This window comes from Plectropomus leopardus, chromosome 4, assembly GCF_008729295.1.
Source record: "Plectropomus leopardus isolate mb chromosome 4, YSFRI_Pleo_2.0, whole genome shotgun sequence".
Taxonomy (NCBI): Eukaryota; Metazoa; Chordata; class Actinopteri; order Perciformes; family Serranidae; genus Plectropomus; species Plectropomus leopardus.
The window spans coordinates 6,122,099-6,144,150 of NC_056466.1; the positions used below are offsets into that span (position 1 = coordinate 6,122,099).

The 22,052-nt window shown below is 39.9% G+C and overlaps 1 protein-coding gene across 1 annotated transcript in view; it reads left to right on the plus strand.

Annotated features, from left to right (window-relative positions):
* The first annotated feature begins 1,715 nt into the window (after window positions 1–1,715).
* The window catches only part of LOC121942054 (protein Dok-7-like), a 45,722-nt gene continuing 25,385 nt past the window's right edge, over window positions 1,716–22,052 (plus strand). Inside the window, 6 exon segments of the mRNA XM_042485133.1 lie at window positions 1,716–1,769; window positions 1,884–1,929; window positions 2,789–2,877; window positions 5,123–5,273; window positions 10,192–10,392; window positions 18,612–18,731. Coding sequence (XP_042341067.1) covers window positions 1,716–1,769; window positions 1,884–1,929; window positions 2,789–2,877; window positions 5,123–5,273; window positions 10,192–10,392; window positions 18,612–18,731 — 661 coding nt within the window.

Here is a 22,052-nt window from a genome sequence, read left to right on the forward strand (position 1 = left end):
GAGTTGAACCTGAGGCCGCTGCGGCAAGGACACTGCTTTTTTTCATGGGGCGCCTGCTTTATCCACTCAGCCACCGATGCCCTGACACTCACATCTTTGAAACTTTCAAACTTCAGTTTGCAACAAAGACTTTCTGTGCAGCCTTCAAGTTTAAGGTGAAAGGATTTCTCTGATAGCATCAAGGTTATTTTCTTTTACTTGACCAAACTCCTCCAGAAACGCAGAACAAATGATAAAGCTGTTTTCGCACACTTAGTGATACTTACCACGACAAGTAAACTTGTCGTTATTTAAAATCTGAAAAGAGCCCTTTCAAAGGGGGAGACAAAATAATGAAAATTGTAGCAGTATAAAAGTCAGTTCTTTCTTCATTAACTATTTAACATGGCAAGCAGCTGCATTACAATTAAATAGGGCTGGGCAATATGGCCTACAAGTAACATCATGATATTTTTAGGCTACATTGCCATACACAATATTCTAATGTTTTTGAAATCTTCTCTTAACTACTGTAGTGCTAGCACAAGTACCAAACAAAATATACTACTGTTACCATGTTAAAGTACTGTTAAAATAAAGTTAAATAACATAGTTATAATAAGGAGTTACTGTTATAATAAAGTTAAATAAGATACAGTTATAATAAAGTTAAATAATGAATGTTATAATGAAGTTAAAATGCCAGCCGTGTACCAGCTGTTTCACTTTGAGTAAAAATGATATATTGCCCACATCTTCTTTACTGTAATAGCCTCTAAAACATAGAAAAGACAACACTTACAATATTACAATATCCAAAATCCATGTGATATCCACATATCATGATATTGATATAATATCAATATATTGCCCAGCCCTACAATGAAATATGAGCATTTTAAAAAGGGAACATTGTCAGCTGTCTGCACAAAACAGTGAAGGAATGATTCTTTGTGAGATAAGTTTTCCTGTCACCAGTTAGTTCATTAAATTCACCTGTCAGTGTTCACCTGTCAATAAATGGCCCTGAATTTAGGGAGGCCCTTGGAAGTAAAACACCCAGTCCTGCGGTCAGGAGCAACGTAAGGATGAAAAAACACTGGACTTTGTCGCTGTTAAACACTGAATCAGTAGAACAAGCAGGAGGATGTGGTCATATCATGTTCACAAAATAAAGTATTTTCTTAACTGGTAACCTTGCATAATGATTTATTCATCGTTGCGGATTTGAATCTAATGTGCTCATTTTGCATGTCTTAATTGGCATTACTCTGGAGCCGCTTTTACAGATTAAACTGGCTTTCCACAGACAGAGCCGAGTCTGCACTGATTAGCATTAAGGCAACTTCAATCCCCGTCTGACACCCGGCTCAGAGCCAGCTCCAGCTAAGTGAAAGGTGCGCGAGTGATGCGGTTTTAATCGAATTAGCTCCATTGTAAACAATAAGCACTTGACGCAGGATGACAACTGTACTAACTTGGCAGGGGCCCGCGGGGGGAGGCTGGTGTCTCTGCCCGCCTCGGTGGTGTGATCACCGGGGAGAGAGCGCAGGCTGCCGCCGGGGCTCAGGCTGTAAAGGCTATTTTGAAAAGTGACCTCCCCTCTCGCGCTCTTTGTGGACTGGGTTAGACACACACACACACACACACACACACACACACACACACACACACACACACACACACACACACACACACACACACACACACACAGCTGCTCGGAACCATGACAGAAGATGACGGATACAGTTGTCGCGGACGGACAAGTCAAGTTTAGAGATGGAAAAAAGGTAAATTTCTCCAGTGTTTCTCTTATTTTTTAACTTTAAAATGTTTGTCCATACTTTAGGACCAGCTAAGGGAATATACTTTGTCATTTATTGATTCTTTACAAACTTCTGCAGTGGAAGACTCGGTGCGTCGTTCTTCGGAAGCCCTCTCCGGTGGCAGGTATGGAAAACTGATTTAAATTTCTCAATCTTGTTCCCACACAAAATGCTCATTTTTACAGCGACGGAAAAGTTAATTCTTCCGTGTCATGCAGCACTAATCTCATCTCCTTTTCTGCAGTTAAACTAATCACAATTTGTCAATTGGTCTCTTGGCTGTGCGCCACAGGAGCGCGCAGGATACGCGTCAACACGTGGGCATGTCACGCAATACTCCAGCTCAAATGATCGATTGGATTTATTTAATTGACCAAATTCACCTTTAAAGGATCAGACAACTGAATGATGCCTGTCTCATTCGAATTACGAGTCTGGATATTAAATTGGATATTAAATTAGATCTTAAGGGTTTTTAGTGCCAGTTAGATTTCAAGTTAATTATTTGAAAGCCTTCCAGCGATATACGTAACCTGTGACATTGCCACGGTGTAACAGAGGTTTCTCTCTGCAAGCTTGGCAGAAAATGAAAGCAGTATGTCTCAAAACAGTATTGAGTTTCACTTGAGATGCTGTGAGGACAGACACTGTGCTTCTCTGCATACACAAACATGTGGCTCAAGCTGTAGCCCACTGCTGTGTCCTTGAAGAAAGTGGGTATAATGTATGCTGTGCTGCTCTGCATGTGTGTGTTCATGCGTGTGTATTTGTGTCTTTCCTTTCATCAGCTGTGCCTGTGGATCAGTTCATTGTTTTAGGCTTTGTTATGACAGCTGTGGTGTAAACACTGGCATCACACAGCAGAGATTACAAAAAAAGTGATGCTTTTGTTGTTCTACATTCTGCTATTAAATGCAATATTGACTTTTAAGCCTGTCTGTCTGTAAAGTGTCTCTCTCTGTGTCTCTGTGTCTCTGCATCAGACTGTCTAACTCTGCTGGTGTATAAGGAGAAGAAGAAAGGGAAGGAAAAGGGCAGCGGCCACAAGGAGAGGCTCAATGTAACGCTGGAGGTACGTAAAGCTGCAGAAGACCAAAGGCTCGCTGCTTCTGATCTCAAGTGCAGCTACATTACAGCTCTTTAGTGTTGTTGCATCACGCACTTCAGGCTTTCCTCTTCTGCCACATGTGCAGGGCGCAGAGCAAATAATGGTAATACCACATGGATGGATCAGCCATTAGGAATTTTGGGCAAAATTTTCCAAAGTGGGCCTCTTATCCGTACCCATTGGTAGGGGGTGGGTGGGTGTGAAAAAATGTCCTTTAATTAATGATTAGAGAAAACTTAAATCAAACAATACCCAATTCGAGCAATTCCAAGACCGTTTATGGACCCCAGTACAGGGTACAGTACAGATAATCGGCCTGGCCAATTATCGGTGCTGATATTTTGCATTTTGCCAATTGTCTGTGTCTGCGTTTATTTTAATGACCGCTGATAAAATTAATTGATTAAAAGTGCAAAGAAAGTGTCAGCATTGGAGGAACTTTTACTGCACAGTACCTCACAGAGCTATTTCTATTTTTTCATTTTTTATTTAAATTTTCACTTGACTTTATAAAAGGAGTTGCTGGGAACTGGCTGTATATGATGTTAAACGTTTCAGTTTTGATCAAACATTTGCTAAAGACATTTAAAAAAGGTTTTGTGTTGGAGTTTGTTATATTCCAAACTATAAAAATAGCAGAAAATCTATTATTTTTATCGTAAATGCATATCAGTTCCAAATATCTGTTATTGGTCTCATTAACTAATAATCGGTATCGGCCCTGAAAAACCAATATCGGTCAACCCCTACCCAGTACACACTATTTTCCAGAAAAATGGTAAGGAGCAGTACTGCATTATCAGAGCAGCGGGGTGGCTGGGGCAAAATGTGTTATCCTTCCTGCACCACGAACAACCATATTCCACAGTTTCTGGTAGATAAACTGTATGATTTTGAAAGTTTTTTTAAAAAAAGAATATGCCTTTAAAATGTTATTTCTGATCCAGATGTTCAGGAAGTTTTTGCAGAGAGTTGAGTTATTAACAAAGGTCTGATCCACACCAAAACAAACAGGCAAGGTGCGCACCCTTGCAAGTCAGACGTCGATTACTCCATGTCGGTTTTTAAGACTTCTGATCTAAATGCATTTCAGTGCATCTACTCGGGAAAACATAGATGCCCACAGGAAACTCATGTTTGTTTGGCCAGACTCTGAACATCATGTACTGAGAACCTGCATGAGCTGCTCCAGCACCAGACACCCCACCCACCACAGAAACCTGTAGGCTACTGCACGCTCACAAAGACGTCTATCAAACACAAATCAGCTGAATGAAAATGCCACTACAAAGTTGTTATGATGTGTTTCACAATACAAACACTATGTAAAAGTAAAAATTGACAAACAGGTAATTCTGCATACCATTCATCGTGTGCGCCCCCACATTGCTGTGATGTCAACTGGACCGGCTCAATGTTCAGGGGGTTTTTAACAGTTGACAGATTTTCTGCAGAGGGCCCATCCTCTCCAAAACAGACAGACTTGGTGATTAAAACCAGTAAAACACTGAATAAAGCAGTTTTACGATAAAAAAACAATCAGTGTTTTTCCACTGCTCATTCTAAGGTAACAAAAAACTGGGGCACCTGGTGGCTCAGTTGGCTGAGCAGGCACCCCATGTACAGAGGCTGTGTTCTGGCCGCAGCAGCCACAGGTTCAAGTCCAGCTTTGGCCCTTAGCTGCATGTAATCCATTCTCTCTCCCCCTTTAACGCTCTATCTGTCCTATCAAATAAAGGCATTGAAAAAGCCCCCCCAAGAATATCTTTAAGGTAATGAAAAATAAAGATTGTTATTTTCAGGTAATTTTTATACTAAAGAAAACATACTTACTATCTTATTTTCAATTTCTGCTAATATTTCTGCCCCCTAAATGCCGCACACTTGACCTGAAAGGTGTATAACAAGTAGACTGTCTGATGGTAGAAGCATTTATCAAAAAACTGCAAAAAACAGCATCATAAAAAATAATCTTAAAAGAAAAACAACAAAAAAAACCCATCTTGCTTCAATAACAGTGGAGGTGAAAGAGGAGAAAAGAGGAGTATTCATACCTAAAAAATACACTTGACCTCAATCAGAATACAAGCGACTCTTTTGATTTAGGCTGATGAGACTATTTGTTTGAGATATTAAAAACAATACAGAATAACAGAGCATTAGTTATACAATCTAATATAAATCAGTGTAATTTACTCTCCTCCCCCAGGGGATCTGTGGTGTGGAGCCAGGGCCCGGGTATGACGGCGTATCCTACACGCTCTCCATCCTCTGCCTGGCTCACACGCTAGTCTTGGGCTTCAACAGCCGAGACGCAGTACTGGCCTGGGATGCTCGCATCCGCTACAGCCTGGGAGAAGGTCAGTGGTTTGGCCTGTCACAGTCCTGAGCACTTGTTCAAGGATGTGATGTGCAGATGGTTTAGGCACTGAAGGGGAAAGTTGCTTCATGGAGCTGCACTTGGATAACACACATCAAGAAATTCAGCTAGTTTTACATCAGCTTGGTTTTTGTGTTTGCAATATGCAACTGAGGAAGCAAGGAGCCCAGAGAGTTGCACACATCTGAAGAGCAGATTGTTTTTTGTGTATCAGCAGGATATACAACCCTCTGATAGAGATATTTGTTTCAAAGAGTGTCTGATTCAGTATTAGCATCTAAAATATTGCTTATTCAAGACATAGAATTACATCAGCTTCACCATGACCCAGTTCTTTTTGGCCTTAACATGAAAGCGTAAAGCCTGAATGTGATCTTATGCATATACAGTTAGAGTATTCTCAATTATTTAGAAGTTGGTTGGCTACAATGTATATAACAGTGTTGCTGAATAAAAACACTCCACTGGAGGTCACTTGTCAGAGCTGATCAAAGAAATGACAAGTGGAATTACACAGACAGATAAAATCTGTCCTCCATCACTCTGGTCCTCATCTATCTGCAAAATCTGCTGTCTCACCCTCACATCTTTCTTTTCGGTGGAAAGTGTTCAGCTGAGGGGAAAAAGGAGAGGGGAAAGGTCCACGTGTAAGAAATGCCAAAGGACTCTGAATCCCATTTTTATGGGTGAACTGTGCTAGATGGAGTTGCTCTTACACATTTTATGAGATTTACTCGCTTAAAGGTTCTATATACGACATTCACAGCATTTTTAGCAGTCAACAACTATCTTTTATGTAAAAATAAAGTAAAAATAATAGTGCCCTGAGTAGAAAATGAAGTCACTCTTTCTGTGCGTTGTGCGTGGAGCTGCTCTGTTCTTTGTTTTGGTTGCCAGGCTGGCTGCATGTGCATGTTAGTACATGTGAGTCTCTTCCTTTATGTCCCACTGGCTAGCTAATCCCTGCTGCTCTGTGCTCATATGACAATTACTGCTGATAACAGTGACAAGATGACATTGTTTCAGAAGTGTAGCTCCCACCTTCCACTTACCCCAGGATAAAATCTCTCTGCTCTGTCAGCACTGTTGCCATTTTTGGACCGTTTTGGCACCGTTAGCACTGTGACTGGCACTGTTTGCTGCTGTCATTTCGGCTCAGCCGCCTTCATGTTTGCCTGTGGCATCAGAGGTGAGAGCTGTGTGCAGGCAATTGCGAGGTTCTGTCAATTCATGCTGCTTTTTCAAAAAACGTCACAGTAGTTCAAATTAGTTACAGAGAGTCTTTTTAGACCTGCATTTCGGTGATCAGAGCCAAGAAAGCCCCCAGGAAATGCGCTAGGCTCTGATGCCAGTTTTACATTGTGGCTAAAAGTGGAATTACACCGCCCAGGTCGGTCATGTCCATTCATGTCTGGCCCAGAAAGACTTTTCTCCATTGACTTACATCAGGAAAGAGACGTCTGTAAATCAGTAGATACTTTTTTGTGAGCATCAAAACTCCTGCGAAACAACTTACTTACTATCTAGATTTAAGCCATCCAGTTTGATAACATCTGTAAAGTCTAAAAGAGCCGCAAGATAACATTTTTTAGACCGCCATTCAAACTAGCGAAGCGCTAAACCAGAAGTCACTTATGTCCGCCGGCAGAAGTTATCCACTCGGGCACGCTTGGCTGCTGTAAGTTTCTAGTGAGCATGCCTTATGGGCGAGTAGATCCTCGTATTTTATCATATTTTATACCTGGAGAAAGAGCTCTTTTGCTTCATGCACCAATGAGCAGCTGTCATAGGAATGAGGCCCTGCCTCCGTGCTGTATCCAGACTTGCTATAATACATCCATGAAACTCAAGTGGACTGCTCTGTAGCATGCTTGTTAGTCTGTTAGTGGTTCTGTCAGTACAGCTGAAGATATCGCTGTCAGCAGAATTCAACACGTGTCCGTCCACGGGGTAAAACAATGGATGGTCATGCATACATCTCAACACAAAATGGTTAAGTTATAGGGCATTAGCACCTTGTCAACAAGACAACCACCATGTCTGGCACTGATGACGAGGTCCATGTTGGGAACGCATCTTGACACGTTTGAGTGGTTTGAGTGATTGGATCACAATGCGTCATTGTTGGTCATTTACATCACCCAAAACGTATAATAATACCAGGTATAAACAGGGCCAGAGTCTTGTTACCTATCAAAAAATGATTACAAACAGGGCTGTGTGTACTGTCAGGATATGGGGAGCATATTTTGACATTCTGTTATACCTTTTTTTTTAGATTTCAAGGATAGCATGTTTTAATAAACCAATATCCCGTACTGAATAATGCACCCACTACAGATTCATTTTAAATTACACCACAGCTCTTTAAATGTGCACTGCAGAACTGCTAAGTAACACATCTCGATTCAATATTTAGAAAACGGAGACAGAAAATTGCCTTCGGTAGGAGGCTCAAACAACCCGAAGAAGCATTCACACACACAAGACTCACATAAAATCACAAAAAGTCACACAATGGTTCTGTGGATCAATAAAAACACGTGTACAGAGCTCCATTAAAAAAAGCAAAGACTATCACAGTGGTAGCTCTGAACACCTGCCCAGGCTCTGAATGTTGCACCTTTATTATTCTGCTCTGAAATTAGCAATTGAGAAACCCTGCAAGTCAAGGTTCATTTTTAGTGTGTTATTTCATTGTTCCCACCTCCCTCCTCTAGTTAGCCTGTTGAGGCTTCCCTTTCACAATAAGAACTGCAAGAAAAGTAAAAAAAAGTCAACCTTTTGTATGATGATACAATCTTTCACTTGAATCATCCACTTGCTTTCTTATATTTATTTATTTATCTATATACACAAGCATTTATCTGTTGTTAAAACTCTGCCTTTCAGTTATAAGTTTGCACTGGTTTACATAAGAACTATAACTTGGACCCCTGACAAATAACTTTTTACCTTCGTTCCAAACTTTATTGAGAAATGTCCTCTCTGTTATCATGAATTTTAAATAACTCCAGCCTGATTTTTTTTTTGCTGTACTTCACAGCCCGGCTTTGAATGTAATTTACATTTTCTAAGCACTAGGCGGTCCTGTCAGTGCTTATACTTATAAACATTTTTTCTGAACAATGAATTTGTCTTCCTCCGCATTTCAAAGTACCACCTGAGGATATTTTGGAGGCTCCATTCCACCCCTTAATCATATTATCCGCTAGCACCATCATTATTTGAATGTCACGTCATTTTATCTCCTCTTGAAACCCACAAATAGTAGTTTTTCTCATATTAAGGTCTCGTGTCGCAGAACAATTTCCATCCTAATTAAAACATTTGAAACCCAGATTGTAGCTGTGCTTTCTGTCGCTGACAATGCTAAAGCATTAACCAGGGATGCATGATAATATCGACTAGTCATCACATCGAAATCGGCCAACATGCTGAGTTCTGTCGATAAGGCAAACCGATTTTTTTTTTTGTGAGCATGTACAAAACATCAAGTAAAGAATACAGCACCGGTAACAAAACAACATATCTAAAAGTCCTACAAAGATATACAAATATGATACAAGTATTAAGTATTATTATTACATGTATTAAGAATAAATAAAAATACATGTAATAAGAAAAATAAACTGGTTTACAGGCATACACATAAAGAGGTATATTCAGTCAGGGCAACTTTTTTGTTGTTTAAAAAGCAGAGTGATTTGGGGAGAGCTTTAAATTCTAGGAAGAACGACACAAGTACGTTTAACCACAGACATTTGGATGTCAAACATCAGCCCTGTTAGCACGTTGAGCCTCGCAGCACAACGAATAGATAAAGGTTTTTGTGGAGAGTCTCAGGGAAAACATCATTCAACCCTGTCTAAGTAGGATGACTTACATGCTTAGTTTAAAAGAAATCATTATTTGAACAATTATGGCATCTCTATATAACCAAAGTTTAAGTATTTTTCTTATTTTACACAATGAACAAATATTGCATACACATAAAAGCATTGTATTTCATGGCTCCATCTGCTGGTTAGTATTGATAATATAATGTAAATTCCACTACAGAAGAGACCTGACAGTCTCTAAAAGTAAGTGTGGAAAAAAGTGGATACATCGACATTGGTATCAGTTATAACCCAAATGAGTTGTTATATATTGGCAAAAAAAAATCCAATATTGTGCATCTCTCCCTCAACTCTCTTTACCCAACAAAAGTTGATTTCATGCCTGAAGTTTCTTCACAATGCTGTTGGCAAAACGTTGAAACCCTTTCACCATAATTTATCTTTCTTGCAAATTATGAATACTTTACAACTGCTGTTAACATTTTCTAAAGTATACTGATTTCCTCTCTTCAAGGCAGTAAGTTTTGCATAATTATCCGAGAAAAAAGCTGGCTGAGCCCCTCGGTCTGTTCTGCAGTCGGAAGTGAAGAGAAAAAACTCATTTTATATGAAAGTGCTTTCTGTATATATTTACTTAGTTTGTATTTATTAATGTTTGTCTTGTAACTAATGGTGTCATTTGGGCACACGTTGTATATACATATATGTATATACAATGTGTGACAGTGTGAAGTGTGTTTGGCTGTTAGAGGCAGAGACAGACCTTGGCACAACGAAAGTGCCATCTGCACAGACTGAGCAGTGACAAATTGCAGCCAGCAGAGCTTAAAGAACTGCTTCATCATCATTACCACTGCCATCAGTCACACTGTACATGTGTGTTCATGTGCTTTATGTGTGTGTAGTCCTTGGGGGTTTGTTTTTATGTTCCACCTCATTTGTTGTGTGATTTATGTGCTTTATGATCAATGATTTGTCAATTACCTTCAAGTCTTAAGACCGAGTATGTAAAAACCACACACGCGCTTATCTTCTGCCTCTTTTTCTCTCCTTCAGTCCACAGGTTCAGTGTCAATGTCGAGCCAGGTACCAAACTGGAAAGCGGCCCCGCCTCCCTCCACCTGTGCAACAACCTATTGGTCCTTACCAGAGGCGTCCCTCCTGTTGTCATTGGTCACTGGAAGTTGTCGGCGTTGCGTCGATATGGCGCTGTGCCAAATGGCTTCGTGTTTGAGGGGGGGACTCGCTGCGGATACTGTAAGTAACTCCTGGTCTCAGAAGGTTTTACTGCCATGTGGATTTAGAGACTGTGGCCCTCAGCCAAAAAGGGCAACACTTAAACACTAATAACTGAATAACAGTTATGAGGAGTGCACAGATTCTCCATAACTGGCTCTGTTTTGGTGTTGGTGTGTATTGTTCTAATTTGTATTTAACTTGCCAAACTAATATGACTTAAGGGACGTTTTTACCAGGGCTACAGTAGAACTTAAAGGTCCAGTGTGTAGGATGTGGGTGCATATATTGGCAAAAGTGGAATATAATATATGTTTTCTTAAGTGTACCTGAAAATTAGTGTTTCCTTTGCCTTAGAGTGAGCCGTTTATATCCACATAGGGAGCTTTGTCCACCTTGCACCACAATGTTTCCACAGTAGCCCAGAATGAAGAAAATAAACTCCAAAAACTGGCTCTAGATGGGTACATTTGCATCTTTGCATGTTCACATTGGCTCCCATAGTCAGCAGGCCTTTGCAACGAGCTAAACAGCATCGGAAAAACACAGACTCTTAATAAGAAACTGCTTAATACAGTGTATTAATCCTCAGGTCTGATTGTTTAGTAGAAGACGAGTCCACTGTGGATAATTTGGCTCCCAGTTAAAACCTCCTGAACATCTTAAGTTATCAGCACACATTGGCAGGTGCTGGGTTTGCAGCTTGTCTCTAACAAGCTGAACAGCTTTGGATAAAAATTAATTGTAAAGTGAAACTGCTTAAATCAATGTTTTCATGGTTTTAAATTATGTAATCCATTTACATCCATTACAGTGTGAGCTCTCAGGTTGTGGCTCGATGGTCGGACCGTACAGTGTGAGCACATTAACCATGAGCTTCGACTCTACATTGCAGACAATTTACTCGTACAGAATGAGTTGGAATTAAAATGTTGAAAAAAGTCATGCTATACTATGTCGCAAAATGCCATAGAACAGGATGTGGAAAAAATGGTTGAAAAAGTCATCGTTCCAAAAGTCAAAAAAAGTCATAGTATAGCATTTTAACATTATAATATAGAATGTGGAAGAAACAGTCCAAAAAGTCAACAATTAAAATGTTAAAAAATGGCTAACTATATTAGGGTATAAATGGCTAACTATATTAGGGACGTTTTTGGTGTAGAATTTCAAAAGAACAGTCCAAAAAGTCAACATTTAACAAAATTTCTAAAATTGTACAGTGAATGCGCAGCTAAAAAGAAATCGATTACCAACATTATATGTTGATGTCAGTTCCTCATAATCAAAGAGCCACTTTCTATGTTCTCATTTTACACCGATATCCAAGACATCGTTAGAAGCACTAATGATGAGACATGTTGCATTTTGTATAAGCAGTGTGCCTCATAAAACAAGATACATTGAACAAGATACCCTCGAATTTGGAGAAAGTTCTTAGAAGTTGAGAAAACAGGTCTATTTATTAGCATTCCCCCTGGAGGGTCACAAAATCCATGTGAATGCAGTCGGCCGTAGGAGACTTATGTTCAGCGTGAGAGAGAAAGTGAGTGAGTTTCAAAGTCTAACCAACCAAAAACTCACTGGACCAGTATTGTCCATGTGATATACAACCACTGCAGCACAGTTGTCCAAAATCCATATTTTTTAAGTGGTTCCTGTAGATCAATAAATGCTCCCTTTCATTTCTCTCCAGTGCTCTGAGGTTGATAGATCTGTCATCTAACACTAACAGACTCTCATAAAAACCTGTTATTTATTGCAGATGTTTATACGGTAACTTTATCCGCCTAAAAAATGTCTTTCTATGTGTGAACCCACCACACTATAGCCTGCCCACCAAATAATAGTGTGTGTTTGTGTGGTTGCTAGGGTTTAGGTATCCCCTGAATGTCCAGTTGATGTGGGCATGAATGTGAGGAATGAGAGGCAGTTTTTTGTTTTTGGGTGTGGATGTGTGTGTGTGTGTGTGTGTGTGTGTGAGAGAGAGAGAGAGAGCGAGAGAGACATGGACAGGAAGATAGTAAGTGTTAAACTGGATAATGTTTAAAGTGTTTATTGTGAGGAAACCTAACAGCCAACAGCTGCTGTGTTCTTGGTTTTATTAACATACCTGAAAATGTTTTTCTAGCTCCCCTGTGTTGCTGTTAAGAGAAAGTTCCTGCATGTGCTTAGGTGACGCCTGTCTTAGTGTGTGTGCGCAATCAGTCTCATGGCTCATACAGGAATAACCATGAGGGCCACGGGCTCTGGTTTCAGTGTTCGAATGGGCAATATCTATAAATACCAGCCCCCTCTGTAGTCGCCACTCAACCAATTACATAGTCCCTGCTGGCTAGACCACCAATGCCAATGTTTTTCTTCAGCTCATCTACATATTGCCCAGCAGCCACCGGGGCAGCAGAGAGAGGCCCTCTTGGCATGGCTGCAGAAACAGAAGTGACAGAAAGACAGAGATGTGAGAGTCAAATCGACAAGTGACATTCCTTGCATGAGTGCAAGGTAAAGCTCAGTGTTGGCTTACATTTTTACATGTTGATTTGTATTTGTTGAGTACATGCAGAACATACCAGTGCTCAGCAGTGATTTTATGAGCTGCAGTTTGGCCTCACCCACTGCAGACTTTCTTTTGGGCATTAACACACCAAGTTGTCGGCTTACAGTTGGGTTAGGGTTTTAAGAAAATATTGATACACTTGAGTGTCACGAAATGTTTTGTGATACTGTATCAATTTTCAAAAACACTCAATTTTTAATTCATAGATTACATGAAAAAAAATTGTGGCAGTAGTTCATCTTGTGTTGGGTTGGGTTGGTATCTAGTGTCTGCAAAAAATGTTGTTGCACATTTCTGAGCCATAGTTGGGGGTCAGCTTGTTTGCTACATCATGTGTATGCTGCTGTGATGCCATCTGAACGTCCTGCCAATCCCGTTCAAACTTAAAAACTTGATGTGGAAAAAAACCCCCAATAAACTGCTGAATGTTTGTATTGAACTGCTGAATCTGATTCGGCTGACATGATTCTGAGTCGGGTACAGCTCTAATACTGAATCATAACCCCTGTATCAGATTCTTGCATACACAGCCCTAAAGAGTGGTACAGGATTGAATCCATAAACCCGGTAATGAATTAGCATTTTTGCTCTCCGAGTTCCCTTCCGTTGAAGTCAGCTTTTTTTTGATGCAATTTAAGTTAGATGCCTGGTAAAGAATCTGTGATTAAAACAAGCTTAAGAGATTTTCACATTTTGCTCTTCATCATAAAATATGTTGGTAAATATCCTGCTCATGAAATTTTAGGTTTTAGGGTGTCTTAAAATAAAGGTTGGTTTCTAACAAGCGCCTGTATCAGACCTCAGAGTGTCATTATACCAAACATGGGTTTGCAGCTTTGTTGTGGTAGTGAAGTAGTGTAGTCCATTTACAACCTAACATTAGTATTTACTTCTGACCGTTTTATTTATGCTTAAAAAAATTAAAAAGTAGTATTCATTTGTGAAGATTATGTTGTTGAACAAAACAAGTATAAACCTTTGTTAGTCACAGAGCTTATTTTCTGCAGCATTCAGAAATCTAATTCTAAATCTAAATCTAATCTAAAATCTAAAAATTTCGTTGGCTTTTTGACAAGGGAACCATGGCAACGCTAACTTCCTCGTCAGCCTACGAAAAAAGTCCTCCTTGCATCACTCTATTTGTACATTACCTAAAAAGCATTTTAGTATGTTATATGACATCACCCAGATGAAGTCAAGAAGAGTTTTGAGTGTTTCTGTGCACTTATCCATAAGCAAATGCTCTGCAACGTGACTTATTTGCTGTATTAACATGCTGAAATCTGTGTGGGAGTTCTGTTGGAGTATGTGTGCAAATTTAATGCAAATACCATGATAAAATATGGGCACTAATAAATCATGCAAAAACATTAGAATACATAGGAACCGATACACTTTGCAGAGTTTGAACACGAGGAGCTCTTCAAAAACACACAGTGCCTTAGTATGCTTGAAAATTCAAAAACAGTGGAACATATTCGCATCGGGCCATGATCAGTGCAAAAATGTGCAAATGATGCAGGAAAAGCACTGTATAATTTTAGCGAGAAACTGTGAAGTGTTCATTAGGCTGTACTTTTGGAGCACTGTACTTTGATGTAAAATAACTCCTTTAACCTCTCTGCTCCATAATTTCCCTCGGGGCCTTTTTGCTCAAGCAAATCAGTAAGCGGGTCCCTCGGTCATCTAATGCGGCTGTATAAAAATATTTTACCCTTGACTGCCACCGTGCACTCTGCTGCAGCTGCACTTTGAAAGTCAGCTGCGTCTTGGACGACATACACCACAGTGACATGACGAGCCTTTTTGCTGCCAGGGACTCACAGACATACATACACACCCTGACAGCCAAGCAGCCAATCCTGTGAGATAGTGGGCAGTCGTGCTTTGGAAAGCCTTTTACTCGGCAGTAATCAGTTGAGCTGGGTCGTCATGGATGTCAGTAGTTGGATGGATGTTTGCCTCTTGGTGCACAGTCACATGCACACGCTGCAGCAGTGTATATCAGTGCTCCAGCTTCCATTCGATGTGATAATGAGGCCAGGGTGCTCTGTAATCGATAATATTTGGAGCAGAGCCGTGTCTTAGCTAGACGGATATTTTCTGGCTTATCAGGTCCACATGTGTTCCTGTTGACCCTGTACCACACTTACACACTCACACACACACACACACACACACACACACACACACGCACACACGCACACACACACACACACACACACACACACACACACACACACACACACACACACACACACACACACACACACACAGGGTTTTAGTGCTCCCATGCAGACAGCGTAATAAATGATCCTCCGTAGAGGTTGGACGGCTGTCGAGCCTTGTGATCTAGATAAAGGCAATTTTAAGCTGACATGCTATGTCAGCAATTTTTTCCATGTTCCTCAGAGGGCATAAACACACACACAACCACATCTCAGACTGTCATATGGTAATATTTTGATGCACGTGTTTGGTTATTTGTCTTTAAGGGACTATTTGCTGATTATCAAAAAAATGTGGGTAGTATGTGCCTACATACCATTGGCCGAATACATAAAACTTGGCAGTGCTGAACGAAAAACGACAAATAGTAACAGACATAATAACAGACAAATACAATTATCAAACAAATACAACTATCACACAATACAAAGAGAGAGCACAGTCTCTGTTTATCTGTTACTGTGTTGTCTGTTACTTGCCTCATATTTTTTGGCGCTCTGCAATAACTGTAATATGAGATTGTTTCTTGCTGGCTGCCTGCCTTTGTTTCACATGTACGACTTTGCAGGAGCTTTCACGTGGTGCAGTGCATTCTGGTAGTTGTAGGTTTTCTACCTCTTGAGCAAAAGCGTCCTTTTTCTCTGTTTTCTCTGGTCACGTAGCACCGATTTCAAAAGTATTTGCATCTCTCTACAGCAGAGACATCCTAGTTTTATTTAAAGGCCAACTCAACAGCAGTGAAATACTTCTTTGATTGCATCAGATGTTCTAAAGTATTGCACAGCATTTTTGCCTCAGAGTGTAATTTGTTCATATTTATCTAGATCAATGACTATATTAAGATAGCTAACCCAAAACATGGGCGGCTTCCATCTTGCGCTATTGACGTCATTTGGAACCAGAGTTTGCACAACAGTCATTTCCGCGGTACCAAGTTCCTGCTCTCCGACCGATCATGAGCAGCACCATTAATTGCAAGCACATCAAAAATTAATTCAAAACCAAGCGAAACATAGATCAGCTGGATAAGAACTACCTAAAACGACAGACACCAACTTTGGGGAAAATCTTATTTGACGTGTACTTTGTTGTTGTAGTTTGGCCCGTGTCCCATCCACTAACATGGAGGGAGTGCGGTTTACGGCTGCGGCCAGCCACCAGGGGGTGATCGAGGTGTTTTGTGTTCACTTTTAGGGAGCTGTCATGCCGTCCTGTTTTATTTTACAGTCTGTGATCCAGATCAGAAGGTTTTCAGAAGTACAAAGTTAAAGGCAACTTCAACCGCTCCAATGTCACGTGACATTGAGGTGTGAATGATTCTCAAAGGATAAACTGTGCCTGACTTTCCACCTGTCAGTACAAGTGTCGAGGCCTCTGCGATGAGTGGTGAAACTTCTCCAGGATAAAACAGCAGTCCACCTGCCTTAACTCATTGCTCATACAGTGTACTGTATGTCATTAATCGCTGTTAGAAAGTTGTCAGCTTGTGTCGTGGATGAAAGTTTGTCTGTTGTTGACTGACAGAAAAGCTGCTCCTCTCTGTACTCAAAATAATTTAGTGCTGCTGCAGTAAGAAAACCAGAACGGCCTCTTTAAAGATGAGCTGCCATGTAACTGAACTCAGCATATTTGTGAGAAAATAAATAAGAACAAGGTCCAACAAGGCTGCTTTGGTGTTCATAACAGATAAAAAAATACAAATATAACTGCCAAATATGCCCTCAGAGAAAATTACAGAAATTGGAGAAACACATTTTGTTTCATCCCAACAAATCCAAATGAGTTCTATTTAATGCAAGAGTATGTCATGATGACATTGCTCCATAAATGCTGAAAAAATATTCCAAAATTGCCTGTGCAGAGAAAAAACCTCCCGAGGCCTCTGAATATGTGTTTGTTTTTCACACCAGATAAAAAGGACAGGACTAGAAATACTTTCCTCACTTCACTATGCTGTGTCCTAAAATAAATGATCATTCATAGCAAAGAGTAGGATTTATTAAGCTGAGTTATACCTGACAATGCATGTAAACAATTTATACTCACAATCATGCCCAGTAAAGCAGCCGTAATCAATAATTTTTGATTAACAAATGATTAATTGGACAGATGGAAATGAACTTTTAGCCATATCCGGTGCAGTAAATATACTGTGAAAGGCGCCGCCCATAGTGATAAACCCAGAGAAAATGATTTCTGGAGTCTGCAGCTCCCCTCAGCTCTACTGAGCTTTGCAGCATCTTTCAGCTCATTGTTTTGGTTTTCCAGTCTGCAAATTTACTTTGTTTTGGAGCATGCCAACAGCTCTTTGGCATTTTCATCCGCAACTGTTTTGAGTAAGTCAGAGCACACTACCTGCAAATGATGGACAAGGAGGGTTGAAGTAAAAATTATGGTCTCAAAGGACGTCACACCATTTGGGTACAGCAGATATTTCCATCAGGTGTTGGTAGAGACAGACTCTCGGACCTCATACCCTCTTGAAGCAGCTGTAATATAACTGATGGTGCTTAAGATGCTTAGATATTTAGTAAGCCTAAGAAATCTTCAGTATTTTTAAAACCCAAGCCACACTACAGGTTAAATACTACTACTGGGCAGTTTAAAATAGATGTTGCAATTTTGCAAAACTGTGGTCCTCCAAGGGTGATTTTTAAACTTTTTTTTATGTCTGAATGTCTGAAGGTGTACAGAAGGGCTTCCACATGGTTTGTGACTTTGTAACTTGTAAACTTGTAACTGTCACCTTATGTGAGATAAAAACCTTTACAAAACTGTAGATTCATATAGGTCATTCTTCTGAATGTAAGGAAGAGTCTGAAAAATCTCTTGTTTAAAATTACATTTAAAGCAAGGACACTTTGCTGACTGGCGTTACTCGAGAGCAACTCGGAAAGAAAAATTGTTTTCAACAATTTTCTGCTCTACGATCTCAGCTGGGTTTTTTATTAGCTGCAAACTCAGTTTCATGAGAACAAAGATGAATTCTTAAAACCCGACCCTTGGGCAAGGGCTCACTTTGTGGCCGTCTTTTCAATATCACAGCGATGTGAGATTTTGATGTTTCATGATTTTTTTTGCTTGCCTTGTGTTTTTGCTGACTCCTACCTCAGTGTGGGCTTCACAGGAGAGTGAATGAAAGATGTTTTATGTAACCTTTGAAAGAAAGGGTCGCTGCTGCCTCAAAGGACAGCCTTGCCTTTACAACAGTCCACTGAACCTCACTAAAAAGTGTTTGGCCTTGCTCTGAAATGTTATTTTACTCTATATTTCACTATTTAATACAATAGTTTTCTTACCTCTGCCATAGGTTATACTGATTACTACTGCCTTATGCTGTTAAATGTGATGATTTAATGTTTTTTCTCCATCATTTTTCTTCTTGAGTCATCCATCACTGAAGTCTCTCATTCACTGATAGCGCTGCCTCTCTCTCTTCTCATCCATCTTCCAGGGGCTGGTGTTTTCTTCTTGTCCTGTTCAGAAGGAGAGCAAATCAGTTTCCTGTTTGACTGTATTGTCAGGGGCATCACCCCCAGTAGGACCCCGCATGGCCTGCGACCTGCCCTGCCAGGTGAACACACACACATGCACACACACATGCACACGCGCTGGTATGATTAAAAAAAAAACATAATATAAAGCTGCAAACATAAATACGGCCGCAATCTATTCTCATTCTCAGTTCATCAAATACTGAGGCTTTGTCACGTCCCTTAGCGTTAATGATGTGAAAAGTTCACAGCTGGGTTTCAGGCAAGAAAACTACTTGGTTCAGTTAAAAAAAAAGAGATCATGTTAACATAAGTGTTTGTTACATAACAGTAACGTAACGTATAAATATGTCATGTGAGTGACATCAAGTACATAAATTAAAAACCAACACTGACTTTTGGTCTCACATGGGACAAGAACAGGCCCCCACGAAGTGTGCCGGGCATACTTTTGTGGAGGCCAAACACTGGATTTTTTTAAGATCATGCCTTACTATGTTCTGTATTGTACGTTATTTGTTTTTTGTTCTTGCTGTGAATATTTTTAAAAAATCCATTGAACACATTTCTTTAAAAAAACAGAGGCATTATCTCTGTCCCATGATGTCACGTGGCCCTAAATCAGTGGATACATTATTTTGAGCGTCACAATCCCAGTGAAGTGACTCATTTTACAATCAGAATTTAATCGGTTGGGTCTGATGACATTTGGAAAGTCTGGAAAAGTGGCACGATTTAATCATTTCATCTTATTTTAAGTTAGCGGAGAGCTTAACTGGAAGTTGGCAGCTTCGCCGGCGGACGGCTCAAGTGCACCTACTCTCAGGGCCACACAGTGTGGAAGCAGGGCCGATCATCCGGGGCAATTTTATACGAAACAGATTAACTTTTAACAACTTTCCTAGCTCTCTCTACACATTCATGACCACAAACTGCAGGCTCCTGGCGGAAACTCATGTTTTGTTTGACCCATCCATCTACTACTGTCTTGTTCTTTATATTACGTCAGTTGTTGTCGCATCAGGTATTGCTGCAGATAGGTTTACATTGACAATACTAAAGAGCTGCCTTTCAACTGAATTAAATTAAAATTTATTTATATAGCCTGTTATCACAAATCATGGTTTGCCTCAGAAGGCTTTACAGCATACAACATCCCCCTGTCCTTGGACCCTCACAGTGACTAAGGAAAAACTCTTCAGTAAAACCCCTTAAATGGCAAAAAAACAGTAGAAATCTAAGGAGGAGTTACTGAGGAGGGATCCCTCTTCCAGCACAGACAGATGGGTAATAGATGTCATAAATAACAAAAAGTTATTGTTGTATATGAAAAAATGATACATAAGAAAGAGTGAAAGAGAGAGAGGGAGGGAGCCAGAGGGGTAGAGATGCAAAGCAACAATATCATCGGCATCAATATCACATGCGGAGGGGCTTGACTAAGCATTGGTATTTGATGACCCGGGGATGAGAATGGGCTGTAATTTCTCACATATGAGGAGGATTGAATAGTAATATTTGTAGTAATTATATTAACAAAAGAGTCCCTCTGAACTAAGATGATCAATCACATTGGTATGTGACTCTATGACTTCCATGATAAAGGTTTACTGCCTGTTTAGTGTGCATGGTTAGCATTTGTGCCAGGCGCCATGCAAACGGAAACACAACATGCTTTAAAGCCCCGGGGGTCACTGTGCGGATTACAGGGGTCATGCCTTTGTGTGTGACTTGTGTGCTATTGTTATGTACTGCTAATTTCACAGGCATTTCTGAGACCACAAATATGTAGACAGAGGGTTTAGTGACATTTGGAAAGAGAAAAAGTTGTACAGGACACATGTCATGTGTACATATGTCTCAGGATCTGCTTTTGGATTTTGAAATATGCACTTTTTGTAAAGATAAAGTCTGGTAATGCCTAAGGTTAAATAGACGGAGAAATTATACCAGCATGGAGGAAAGTCTACAGTAACTCCTTTTGGCCTTTTATTTTTCTAATACTGTAAAAAAAGGACAAGAAGAAAAGACCTTCGAGTCGCTTTTTCAGACACATGCTACTGCCAATATTAAACTGCACTTCACATTTTTTACACAGTCATTCATTTAAAAGTATAATACTGACTATTTTGACTTGGGCACAGTTTTCTAATCTTTTCCCATCATACTGAGATATTTTAATTTGCCTGTCAATAGGATTCAGTAGAATTATTCATATTTTGCATGCCAGGGAGTTTTCTAGTTGCCATTTTGACCTGCAGAAGGACTTAAGTTTGTCTTCTTCGTCACATTAATGGCTCACTTTGTAAGCATAACACTTTGTAAGCATAACATAACATAATTTAACATAACCTAACATAACCTGACCTAACATAACATGACATGACATGACATGACATGACATGACATGACATGACATAACGTGACAATTTTACACTGTCAAGGAGCGTTCTGCTGCCAAAAAATGGAATATAATATTCATAATTGTGTTTTCATTAATGTGTAATCACCTGAAAATATATATTTTTTTTTGTTAGCTTAGAGTGAGTAGTTTATATCTGCGTAGGAAACAAGCCCTCTTCCATGGAGCTGACCATGTTTCTACAGTAGCCCTTAACGGACAACTAAACACTCTAGAAAAGGGGTCTTTGTGTTTCTAAATAAAAGTAAAAGCCACTGGAGGTCCCCTAGACACTTGCTACTAGACAATGATGGATGCCACAAAGTCCTACTCACTGGACTATTAAGAAGATTTCATAGACTTCATAAAAAAACAGACGAAGGTACCGTGACGTCACCCTGTGGTTTGTGGACACGTTTTGAAACGTTGAATTTGGCATTTCAGCTGTGGCCATCTTGGGTTTCTTTTTTGAGCCCAAAGTGACCATTTTGGGCGAGAAGGACGAGCTAGCATTAGGACGCACCCTAATGCTAGCTGCTTGGTTAGCACAGTGCGTGAACAGCTATGATTAACTGTAATAGAAAATAGGACTAAAAGTGAAAAACAGGCTTAAAACCAGAAAAACAAAATATACTTGCCCTAAAAACATAACACTGGACTCCTAAGAGGGTCTTTTTTTACAACCAAACACTGAACAAGACTTTTTAAGTGACCAAAATTTTACAATTTGCGATCATGATCACTGAAAAATCACACTGAAAACACATTGAAATAACAACAGCTGTACTCTGGTTATGCCATGGTGACATTAAGTAAAAAACATTGTCGCCCTGGTAGCTATTGGTCAATGGTCAACCTGCCAGGCCCATAATTATGCATGACTTTAAGCCGTAACATGTAATCTGGTGGGTTTTATAGAAATTCTCCCCTCAAACAGTAGTCATTAAAGTTGAAATTAGCTAAAAAGACCTGTTGCAGGCTGTAAAAATGTTTATTTCTG